The sequence below is a fragment of the Mus caroli genome, chromosome 2 (genome assembly GCF_900094665.2).
Source record: "Mus caroli chromosome 2, CAROLI_EIJ_v1.1, whole genome shotgun sequence".
Classification (NCBI taxonomy): Eukaryota; Metazoa; Chordata; class Mammalia; order Rodentia; family Muridae; genus Mus; species Mus caroli.
In genome coordinates, this window is record NC_034571.1 from 167854329 (window position 1) to 167867134 (window position 12806).

Here is a 12806-nt window from a genome sequence, read left to right on the forward strand (position 1 = left end):
AAATCTGAGCCTATAATCTGAGCATTCTGGAGGCTGAGGCCAGAGGATCTTAAGTTTAAGGCCACTTGGGTTCAAAATCAAGAACCTGTTTTATAAAGCAGACAGTAAAGGGCACAAAAGCCAGGTAAGTAGATGAAAGCACACACTAAGCACACTCACCATCTCCTTAAGCAGCTTGTCTTGTAGCATTTTCATGTTTGCTTTCATCAAACACATCTGCAAGCAACATATTTCCTTCATGAACTTTATCAAATTTTNACAACAAAAGGACAAGTTAGACTAACCAGCAAGTTTACAAGATAAGTATAGAAAATGTATACCTCAGATGTAAAAACAGACTCTTCATAAACAGAATTATAGACAAGAAAACTTTTATCCAGTGAAGTTTTCAAAACACGAAACCTAATAAATAAATGAGAATGAACTTTTTTACATATCTGTCCACATTCCACTGCTATAGTGTAGCATATGTTATGTCTCACCAACAAACATACAGTCTGTTCATTATGAAAAGCATACTAACCTCTCTCGCTCACATCGGTGATATGCCCTCATCTTCTGAACTAACTTTTCCTCGATATCCTAAGTTTTAAGGGATAAAAAAATCCTTGTACTTTAACATAATTAAAAATTAAAACCTGGAAGTAGAATTAATGTATTTTTACTACTCCAAATTTAAGTAAAAACTGGTTATAGGGTAAGAATACTGTACATCGTATACACTTTTTCAAATTCAAGTACTAGAAGTAAAATCTATCAGATGTCTCCTACATTAACAAATATATTCATTATAAACTTGTGGGCAATTTCAGAGTTCATTTGCAGCTGATGTAAGATAGAACTGTGCTTTATATAACAATCAATCAAATTAAATCAATCAATCAATAGACCTGCAACATTCTCTCACGGTTGAGTACTTAGACTTTAAACATTAAAAAAANTTTTTTAATTTTTAGAAACACAAACCACAAGCTCTTTCTCCAAGTCTCGCAAAGTCTGTGAGTCTTTTTCAACTTTTTCCAGCTCATCTAGGAGAGTGACTTGGAATTGGTCAACATTTTCATCCCTATTAAAAAGGCACAAATTGATAGTTTTTAAACAACAGGACTCATAGCTCATAAGTGCACAGTATGAAAGGCCTACCAGACAGATTTGTGCTACAGACCTGCGTCCCCGAGCTTGAGAGGTCATTGCCATCAGATGTTGTTGAGTCANTTTCAATGTCTTTGTAGTAAAATCATCCATGATTTTATGTTGGCTCTGAAAAATACTTTTAACTTAAAAATTCTTTAGAAAATAACAACCTAACCAAGACTGTGCCATGAAAAAGTCTTTTCATAACACATCAACAACTAAGAAAGAGTTAGAAAATTAAAAATGCAGTTATTTAAAGTCAACTTTTTATAATANACAAGACTTAGCAGTAGCTACCTNTATTGGCCAGGATTTGAACAAGGGGTTCAGTTTGATATTTTTTTAAAGAATTTATGATAGTTATACAAATTGCTACTGGTAATAGTTTTGTTTTCAAGAGTATAGCTTAATAGAATTTACCATTTTTCACATAAGATTTTCACCTACCAGAGACACATAAGAGGGTCTATAAAATTACAGATTCTCTTGACCTTGGGAAAATGAAGATCAAGAAATTTCATATCTTGGGGCTGGAGAGATGGCTCAATGGTTAAGAGCACTGATTGCTCTTCCAGAGGTCCTGAGTTCAATTCCCAACAACCACATGGGCTGCTCACAACCATCTGTAATGGGATCAGATGCCCTCTTCTGGTGTGTCTGGAGAGAGTGACAGTGCATTCATATATAGAATATACATAAATCTTTAAAAAATTCAGATCTTAATTTTGGATAAAAGAAAAAGGTAATCAAGAGATAAGGTTGGTAACATGCTAATTATACTTATCATTGTTCAAAGAAGAGAATGAACTAATTATTAGTTCAAAAAGAAAAAGACATAAGAGAATGTGATTTTTCTACCTATTATTACCAAAAGGTAAGCAATGATTTCAAAATGTACTTTGTATACATCATCTCACTGGATCCTCAAAAACTAAGGCACAGTACAGATCTGGTNAAAGAAAGTGGGAATATAAACTGGGAGTACATATGTATTACTCTCCATGAAAGATAACCTCTGGCTGGTTAAGTTAAAATGTCTAAAGAGGATGAAGACTTAACTATCTGTAAAATGCTCATCATGCCAGCATGAAGATCCTAGCACCCACATAAAAAGCCAGGTGCAGGGACATGTACCTGTAAATCCAGACCTGAGGAGGTGGAAACAGTATATCTGGGGCTTTCTAGCCATCCAGCACAATATACCTGATTACTCAAATTATACCTTCATTGAGAGATCATTTCTCATCAATCAATCAATCAATCAATCAATCAGGAAGGGAAAGAAGAAATGCAAATGTTTAAAATAGTAGACCTTTGGCCTCCACAATCACATATGTATGCACATGTACCAATCTGTAAAATGTGTGCATGCACACCTCACTCAAACATAAAAACACAAAGTAAGACACCTAAACATTGCAAAGACAAAATGAACANAAAAGAAAGAATTTTTGAGAGACATATTTTATAAGTGAGAGAGGTGTCTTTAATCTGACAATCATTCCAATTTAGCATATATGCAAATTCTGATTCATGTATGTCCNAGTTTTGTTGGCTAAGGATCAAACAAGCCATCTATTATCTGCTAGAAAACCAGTAAACTATGGTATTGTGTATAACTTAGGAGGTAACTTACATCAGTTTTCCTTTTATAGTCTGAGCTGATGTTATCATAAAACATTCCAGCACTTTGTAACTCTTGTTGCCAGTCCTTAGGAACAGAAAAATCTGGTGTCGATAATGAAGCTGTAATTTCAGACATTAAAAAATGAAAACAATAAGCTAACATTAAGATATGCATTATCACAAAATTTATCCTAGACTGAGAACAAAAATATTCTTCATATTTTATGTGTGTTTAAACCCAAAGCAGAGGTGTTTTTTTCTTCTTTTATTAAAAGTGAGATCTTTGTCACAGAACCTTTTTGATAGGGCCATTGAGGCACAAACGACAACTAAGGTGCAACATTTGGTATTTTTAATTCGATCCATTAATAAGGCAGAAGTAGCTGGGCAGTAGTGGCACACAGCTTTAATATCAGCCCTCTGGGGGTAAAGGCAGGTGGGTCTCTAAGTTCAAGGCCAGCCTGGTCTACAGAGCTCATTCCAGGACAGCCAGGGCTACACAGAGAAATCTTGTACCAAAACAACAATGGCAAAAACAAAAACAAAAAGCAGAAGTACCTGAAGAGTANTTAGTGACAAACCAACACTTCAAATAATTTATANTTCAGTAAGATTTCAATGTAAGACATNGAAAAATGATGGAGGGAAATCGGAGTATTTAAGGCCCAGGCTATCACTTTTACAGAAACTTAAATTTGTGATAAAAGTCTATATCTATCTTAGACTCACCCAAAGCTGTTATTACAAAGGACTGTTTCATTGAAATCATCCAAACTCTAGGAAGCTACCCTGGAAGTAACTACAGTTTAACAAACTTTTGATCTGCTTACTTTTGAAGGTGTGCTGGTCAGAATTTTCCCTTTGACATAGTTTTTTGGAAAGCAAATGTTCCCTTTCTTCTGCCTCTTCTACTTCTGCTTCATTGGAATTACTTAGTTCATCTTCTTCTAGGTACATCCACCTTTTGCTACCACGTTGACTGGGACCTTAAATAGTTAAAGATAATAGTGCTACAATTCTGATGCAACATATCTACTATCTTATTGCTTTAATATAAAGCTTTAAAACAACTATGTTAAAGTACACAATTTTAATGACTTGAAATTGAGATGACTTGAAATGTAGAATTCATTTAGGTGGGATTTCTAAGTAATTGGTAATTACCTTAAAAGCAAGGCTGTGGCTAGAAAGAGGTTGAGAATACTTGCTACTTTTGTAGAGGATCCAGGCTCAGTTACCAGCACCTAAATAGTGGCTTACAATTGTCTTTCACTCCAGTTCCAGCATACCTGACACCTATTCTGTGCTCCATGGACATTGCATGCACATGGAGTGTATCCACACACAGACGGAACAATATCTATCTATAATATCTATCTATCTATCTATAGACAGGGTTTCTCTGTGTAGCCCTAGCTGTCCTAGGAACTCGATCTGTAGACTAGACTTGAACTCAAAGAGATCTACTTGCTTCTGCCTCCCGAGTGCTGGGATTAAAGGTATGCCCCACAACCACCTGGCTAAAGTAAATCTTTAAAAAGCAAGATGTTGTCTACAAACCTGATACATGGGTATTGTCACTGGGCATGTCAAACCATATTTTCTCTATTTTTTCACTAGACAATGATAATGGAGATGCTGCATGATTTTCCTAAAATAAATATTAGACATTAGAAAAGTACTATAAACACATAGATTCATCTTTCACTATTCTTTATCAACTCCCAAGCCAACAGACTTCAAATGTTGTCAAATTCTTTTTATAGCATCTTCTATCTAGCTTTTCTTTTCATTTAAAGATAACTGCAAAATAATATTTATGGTAAATTAACATCAATCTCATGCTAATAGTTTTACTTGACATTTTTGATGTTTCTGATTTTCAATTTCTTGTTATTAGCATCTTCATTTATTTTTTGAGTAAATATGGAGACAGAAAATTTCTTGTAAAATGACAGTTTTCACATTTAAACTTGTTTTTTACTGTTTGAATAAAATTTGTATAATCAGTAACTTTACTTAGATTATTATTCTCTTTTTTAATCTATGTGCTCTTTTAGTCAGTTAAGGGTAGCCCAAATCCTAGTTCCCCTCCAAGTTTATTTTCATCTTCTATACTATACAGGTAACATATCTTTACTAACTGACCAATGGAATTTCATTCATTGGCTAAAAAGCAGTTCAGCCAATCAGATTTCTATGTGGTCATGAAGTCAGAAAGTCTTATAAATATGTAAACGCAGGGATTTTTTCCCTATATTCTGACTATTTTAAGACCTTCCTGTACTCATTTTAAAAGTTTTGATTTTTTTCCCATGACTAAACCATTCTACATGTTAGAAATCAGATTCTCCAATCATAGAAGCTGAAAAATAAATACTTGGTATTATGATTCCCACTTAAGACTAGCAATNTGAATTGGCATGTTACCTCTCTCTTGTTTTGCATATGGTTGTCACAGCTCTCTGGAGATTCAGGTTCCATATAAAGTTTCTCTGAACTATTACTGCTTACATCTGAGTAGCTGTTACATTGTTGGGTTCTCTGATTATTTATCACTGAATTTGCATTTTTCATATTCACAACAGAATTATTCTTGGTCGGAGTGTGTCTTGGCTATGAATGAGTAAGAAATACAGAAACCCAAAGGAAGTTAGATAAGTGNTTAAAAAAAGAAAAAGTCCAGTTAAATAGGAAGCAACTTAAAATTTTAGAGAATTAACACAATGCTAAAATTCAGAACCTACTTAAATATAACATTAGCAAAGTCCATGAGCAAAGATGCCTTTTAGTACGACTTCTAACCTTCAGAGGCCAAGTCACTTTAACATTTAAAAAAAGCACAAAAGCACAAGAGTTGATCATATAATGCAAAATTGTAATACTTTATCTCTACAGAAAAAAAAACTGTAACAATCTGGGAAATTAGAGAATTCTGCAAGATCACTCAAAATACAAAAATCATTAATTTTTTTATACAAGTGCAAACCACTTACTTTTTGGCTTTTTGTTATGATAAAACACAAAGGCAAAAGCCTTTAAAACCCCAGAAATATAAACTGGGATGTGTGTGTTTGTGTATGTGTGTGTGTGTGTGTGTGTGTAAGAGAGAGGGGAGGGAGAGAGAAACACCCAGCAAGTGTAAAACCAAAGCAGTATAGTAGTAGCACTAATAGTCAACAAGAGTAAGCCTTGAGTTAGTTAATGTAAACGTTATAAGTGGAAAACTTTAATTATGCATAAGAAATTCTTGAAAATGACTGGCACCTAAAAGTTTAAATCAAAATTAATTCACGTTAAAGAACAATCGATTAAGGAAGAACTNGGGCTTCCTAATATAGCCCAGGTTGACCCTGATATTTTAATCTTCCTACCTTCACCTCTTGAGTGCTGAGACTACACATACATATCAAGCCTAGCCACTAGAGTTTGAAACTCTCTGAAGAAACTTTATTCAAATCATCTGTCAGATTGGAGTTCTGGATTCCAGCCAGTAAAAGATACAATGACATGTAGCCAATATAGGAGCTATATCCAAATCCATATTAAAAACTCCTGAAGAAGGCTGGGTATAGTGTTACACAACTTTAATCCCAGCACTTGGTAGGCAGAGACTTGTANATCTCTGAATTGGAGGCCAGCCTGGTCTACTGAGTGAGTTTAAGGACAGCTAGTACTACAGACAGTGTAAGACCCTCTTTCAAATCCTGATACCCCCTGCCCCCTGCCAAAAAAACTTCCAGTAAACTTTAAGATAAACCAACAACTCCATTTACAAGGTGGAAAACATAAATGGGACTAGGGATGTAACTTGGTGAACAATGCTTATCTGTAGGAAGTACTAGATTCAACTCCTAGTGCCATAAAAACAAAACCAGACAATTAATTCATTGGATGTCTCAAAATTACTCATTAATACAATGAACCAGAAAAATTGAAAGACAAACAAAAACATCAGATAGAACACAGCTGAAACTATGGAAAAGGGGCAGTCACTGCCTTAGTTCTCAGCAAGCAAGTATTTAGCAAACTAAACTTGTACCAGAATAGAAAGCATCATAGAAGGCATTTAAGGAGGTTAGAATTAACTAGATGTACACAGACATTTACAAAGTGCCATATGAAGGATTTAAAGGATGCAGAAAAAAGCATGATAGAATCTAATAGGATACTAGCTGGCATACTGGGATCTATAGAAAAATGAGTCTTGCAAAGGGGAGGGCTGNTAAGTTAGAGCAGGGCTTTTTCCTACATCTGCTTTAAAAAACATAGCACTACTCTGAATTGTTTGGCATACTTAACCTAAGATTTTTGTTTGCAAAATATCCCATATAAGACTACTGGTTGGGAAAAGTGGGGGGTAGGGGGCCTAAAATCATCTAGAATAAAAAACACTCAGCTAAAAGCAGAGTCAGGTCAGATGGTGCATTATATCAGCAGTTCAAGATCTCTGATACAAGTGAATTAAGTAGCTATTGTGCCTTTTTTTTTCAGTGATGTTACTGTGTTCTAGGTCTTTATTCATGCTAGACAAGTACTCTAAGTGACACCTTTAGGCCCTAAACAGTCATTATTATCATTTTATTATAAGCAATGTTTAGTATCTATTGAGTTTTAAAGCTCCTTATATAACTAAACAGTTGAGCAGCATGGTTTTCAACTACATTCTTTTCAATTTTGTCAGCTTATGAGTTTTATAGCTAAAACTTATTAAAGGTTATATAAACGCTGAATAATAAATATGCAATACATATTTGGTAAACTACAGTCAAGTTACTTACCACGTTCAGATGCANACGATAAAAGAAAATTATATTCTTACCGAAAAGGGCGGTCCTGAAGCAGGTGAGTAACTCTTTCTCACACACATTGCACTGGTCTCACTAATTCTGGGTGATTTTCCCCGACCTACAACGCTATTGTTTCCATTTAAGAATTCAGGTGATGCAGCTTTTGGATAAGGTGAAAGAGATTTTGTGATATAGTCATAATCCTGAGTAAAATCCCTTTCTGTTATTTTCTCTGTACCTAGATTCCCAAGAAACACAAACATACAAAACAATATTATTATTCATGCTTGTTCTAGAATGGGCATGGCAGATTTAATAATTTATCAAATCCTCAAGGATTACATATATTTTTAAAATATAGCAATTATATTTGAAATACCAAAACTTTGAAAAATGCCCAATTGAAAATTCAGAACTTTCAAAAACAATTTAAACAAAAATATTTACAGTATGAGATTAAATATAATGACCAATTTAAGTGTTATGTTAAATATCTTAACATAGTAACTATTATAAAGTAAGAGAGGTTTTACAAAGTCAGTTGGTCTAAGTCACTTACTAAAAATCAGTACAGTAAGTCTGGGGGAGACAGCTCAGTCAGTAAAGTGCTTACTGCATAAACCCATTAGGACCTGAGTTCATCCCCTGGACCCACATTAAAAAGCCAGGTATGGTGAAACATGCCTGTAATTCTAGAGCTTGGGAGGTGAATCTCTGGAGCTCACCAGCCTGCTAGACATTCTATTTGGGGAGCCCAAGTATCAGTGAGACCCACTTCCTTAAAAAGCTGGGGAACATTCTACTTGCATATATACATGATACATGGACCAAATTCTTTTTAAAAGAGGATGTAAGTTTTAATATACATCAATCCTTAGTTTTCAGCTCAATCAAGGGGCATGCATTTGTCTTAGCTTATCTAATNTGACAGTGATTCTGAGCACTGGGAAAATAAAAGGACCTTGCAGCTACTTTATGGGAAAAAGATATGTTAAGTCTTGAATTTAACTGAAATTATTCATATTTGGGATTGCTTTAAAATAGCCTCACAGGTACTTAGTTTTTGTAACTGAAAGATATAAGTTACATCTCTAACAATATGAATTTTCATTACCAATTATTTAAAAATAATAGCAAAATCTCTATGTTTTCTGAAGATCGTCTGTGAGTGCACAGAATCCTCACAGTACCCCTAGGCTTTTGTCAGTGAAGTGTATGGGACATAGAGTTCTTATGCTTTCTTTTTTTTTTTTTTTTTCCGAGACAGGGTTTCTCTGTATAGCCCTGGCTGTCCTGGAACTCACTTTGTAGACCAGGCTGGCCACGAACTCAGAAATCCGCCTGCCTCTGCCTCCCAAGTGCTGGGATTAAAGGCGTGTGCCACCACGTCCGGCAGAGTTCTTATGCTAACAAATGTTTTAGCTTAAAGTATATTAAAATTATGTTGTTACATCTTCACAGTTTTAGTTTATGATGTTAAGTATTTCCACATCGAATCATTTAATTTTTAACATCCTAAGATGAAAACCTTGGATATTCTATTATGTTCTGAAGTTGGCAAAACAACAACAAAACCAAATTATTAGCANTAACTGGTTTAAAATGAACTTTTAAGCACCTATCTCAAATATTACAAAATCAGTCTTTAAATATTTTCATAGACTCACAAAAAGAAACCNTTCAGTACTCTAGTAAAATGCAAGGGAAATGCGGAAACACTGACATCTCATCACTTCCACAGAGGACGAGCTCCCAGACACAGATGCAGAAGACAGGCACAGACTGTCTTCTCTCCCTTCTCTCAGCTGAGATGAGTTTTTCTGTTCTTCTGATGGCTGTCCTTTCAGCACTTCTGAATTGAAGACTTTCTGTTGTTTCTTGGGCAGTTTCTTTGTTTGGGCTCTGGAATGGATAGTCTCCTCCTAAATGCACCAGTAACTTCAAATTATGCTCAAATACACNTAAACAACTGGACACATAAGTTACACTACAACATTGATTGACTNATTACTATACAAGACCATAACATGAACTTAGAGATTAGCAAAAATATGTTCCAGTATACTAGGAAAATATGTTGACTACACAGACTGTAATTGTCTGCAAATAGAATATTGTTAAGGGTTCAAAGTTTAGAGAAAGTTTAGGTATCAAGTTTAGAGAAAACAGAATTCCTAAATTTCATAGTGCTTGAGACACTAAGAAGTTTGTGTGCCAGGATGGTGAAAGGAGACATACACGAATAAGACTGTGGATCAAACCAAAAGCACTTGAGAAACTTGGGTCTTTGCTTGGAGTAAAAGGTAATAGAGAATTTGTTATAGTTCTGGGTGTACACTGGAGAAGAGTTTGAAAAGGCATTTCTAAAATGGATAAGATGAATGACTTAGAAAGATATTTGATGGTGGGCATGATAACATTAAAGCAAGAAAGATATTTGATGGTGGGCATGATAACATTAAAGCAAGAAGTAACAGAAAATATGGTGATTATTGTCAGATCTAAAGGAAATTTCACTTCTTCAAATTCTGAGGGTTAAACAAAAGCCAGCGTTGTTCAGGAAGCTGGTTCTTCTACACCAAGGAGCAGGCTCCCTATCACTGGGGCAAAGGGACAAATACATTTTGATGGTGCCTGTTGGCATGCTGGCCTCCAAGTACCTATTATACATTCCAGAGTCCATGCTGGCATCCTGGTTCCTCTCCTTCCACTCCTTATCCTAAAACTTCTCCAGCTCAGAACCTTCCCTGCCCCCAGGTTTTCCTTATAACCCTGCTATTTTGGCTATGTGCTCCCTCCCCATCCCCCTCTCTCCCTCTTTTGTGCTCTCCTGGTCTTCTTTGCCCTCACTCACTCTTTTGTCTTCATCCTTTCCCCCTAAACCTCCTCTCATGGCCATGTCCAGTCTGCTGGCCTTGTTCAGCCTAATATTCTCCCCNCCCACTCCCACCCCCCTGCTTTGGATTTGTCCAGATGTATCTGGCTATACTTTCCCCTGATATCTATAATAAAAACCTTCCATTTAACTATACCTTGGAGCAGCCATGTTAATCAGTTTATACAATTATGTTATAATTAAAGTGTTTCAGGCAAGTTATTAAAAAGAACACAAACAAACGAGGAACTGGGGGTTTAATGGGTTAAGATCAACATAGTGTTAGTTGCCAAAGTCTGATCTTCATCATCAGACTGGGCTCAAATTCTCTCTACCACTTCCTCAATATTTGAATTTTTGTATCTTGAGCCTCAAATTCTCACTTGAGCTTAAGATGGAACTACTCACAGTAATTAACCATCTACACATCAAATTTTAAAGTAAATCTGCAAAGGGGTTAAAATTAGCAACATGCATGTTATAGGTTCTAAATGAATACAAACAAAATATTTAGTATAAGAAAACTAAATCTAGAGATTATCAATTTTAATTTTATTTATTTACCTTTCTTGGCAGTTTATCTTTAAACAAATATGAACATTCTTTTTCACTCTCTGATTCTGATTCTGAAGTTGAAAGATCTTTATAATTTTTTTTTGTTTTTGTTGCTCTTCGTGGAAGTCTGGTTCTCCCATCTACAACTACTTCATAATCCTTTTTCATACTGTTTTTATTGAGTACCTTTAGGAGAAACATTTCTGAATATTGTAACACTAGTAACAGATGTATCAAAAATATAAACTATTTGCTACAAAAATGGCACATTGACAATTGTATGTACAATATATGTAGGGATGAAATAATTTTTGATTAGAAAAACTTAAATGGTTGTATTTTATGTTGCCATTCCTATCATATATCACTGCTTTATTCCCATCATGCAATATCTAAGATGACCAGTATTCTTCAACTTTAAGTGTGTGCGTATGCACATGTGTGCAGGCACACACATCTAAAACCAGAAGATTCAAAATGAGGACACTGATTAAAAATAAAATGTGATAGAAAATAATGCAAAGTCAGGATCAAGAATCAGCTATGGAAACTGGTAAGAAAATGANGGCATGGCACATTATTGTTATAATAGACATTGAAAGGTACATTATCTCTCNGTTACCATTGTGGATCTTGGTTGTCCCTTTTCCATGGATGATCCTGCAATTCAAGAAAATAAGATTAAAATTTTCAACCAATAAAATTTTCAAAACATTTCTGGAAGTATAAATTTTAAATCATAAAATAACGAGCCCCTTACCCTCAGTGATTTTAAATATTTAATAAGCTTACCTGCTTCATGTGACTTCAAGCCACCATAAAACAGGGACCCTTAATCTCAGTTTTTCTGTTGGAGAATGTGGTCTCCAGGGCTGCCAGGCTACTTTGGGGGCATGCCCTTTCCTAACACTTTGAAGCAGCCAGATTATACTACATCATGATGGAAAATATATCTTTAGATTGATCCAAAAGTTTAAATATTCAAAATGGTAACTTATTAGTATTTGTTATAGTGTAAATTTCCTGCCTCTCTTTATGTATTATCAAGCTTTTAAAGAATATTATCACCCATGAATCTACCTTCAACTTTAGGAGCCTCTGGGTAATGCTGAATCTACATGATCTCTTTTACTGTCCCTAATAATCCNTATGCTAATCACTTTGCTGAAATCTGTTCTCATTCACTTGCTTGAAAANACTCACTTTCGGTATGTGCCTCTAATCAGACACTGAACTTCATAACAGTGTATCCTGTATGGCAGCCTAGGATTTGCTTTACTTTGTACATCATCACTTTNCTAAGACTTAGCCACATTACTGATAACAGTTTTAGTCCCATTTCCTTCTTGTTTTTTAAGCCCAATGTATGCCATCTTTTTACATTTCTTTGAGAGCTAAAAGTGAGATTATCAAAGCTATGGAAGCAATGCTTATTTACAAGAAGTCTTCTAATATAGTCAATAAACCAGCTCATACATATTAAGCTTACCATCCAACCACTGCAACAAAATGATTGTCATACAAGAATTTTCTAAGTATTTATTGACCNCACCACACTGAGATTCCTAACGTTCATGGTTTAAATAAATATCTTTCCTCTAGGAGAGCATTCGCATCTTACATTTCTCCAAAGCTGCTTCTAAACACTGCTTCAAAGTCCAAACTCAGACCAGATCTAGCCTCATCTTTCACTATTTTGTGATAAATATAATGTATTCTAGCTACCTCAATTCATTCCCTGACTGTACTATACTATTTCATACTTGTCTTACATATAATTCTGCTTCTTCATGCATCTGGTTGGACTCTTTTTTTGTTTTGTTTTG

At 34.9% G+C, this 12806-nt stretch overlaps 1 protein-coding gene across 1 annotated transcript in view; it reads right to left on the reverse strand.

Moving 5' to 3' along the window:
- Window positions 1–55: 55 nt before the first annotated feature.
- The window catches only part of Sycp2 (synaptonemal complex protein 2), a 49654-nt gene continuing 36903 nt past the window's right edge, over window positions 56–12806 (reverse strand). The window contains exons 20-33 of the mRNA XM_021179880.1: window positions 11603–11640; window positions 10990–11166; window positions 9274–9472; window positions 7583–7788; window positions 5191–5376; window positions 4321–4411; window positions 3591–3746; window positions 2771–2880; window positions 1166–1260; window positions 967–1066; window positions 524–582; window positions 321–402; window positions 160–216; window positions 56–85 (exon numbers count right to left, since the gene is read on the reverse strand). Coding sequence (XP_021035539.1) covers window positions 56–85; window positions 160–216; window positions 321–402; window positions 524–582; window positions 967–1066; window positions 1166–1260; window positions 2771–2880; window positions 3591–3746; window positions 4321–4411; window positions 5191–5376; window positions 7583–7788; window positions 9274–9472; window positions 10990–11166; window positions 11603–11640 — 1586 coding nt within the window. The remainder of the gene's footprint in view (window positions 86–159; window positions 217–320; window positions 403–523; window positions 583–966; window positions 1067–1165; window positions 1261–2770; window positions 2881–3590; window positions 3747–4320; window positions 4412–5190; window positions 5377–7582; window positions 7789–9273; window positions 9473–10989; window positions 11167–11602; window positions 11641–12806) is intronic.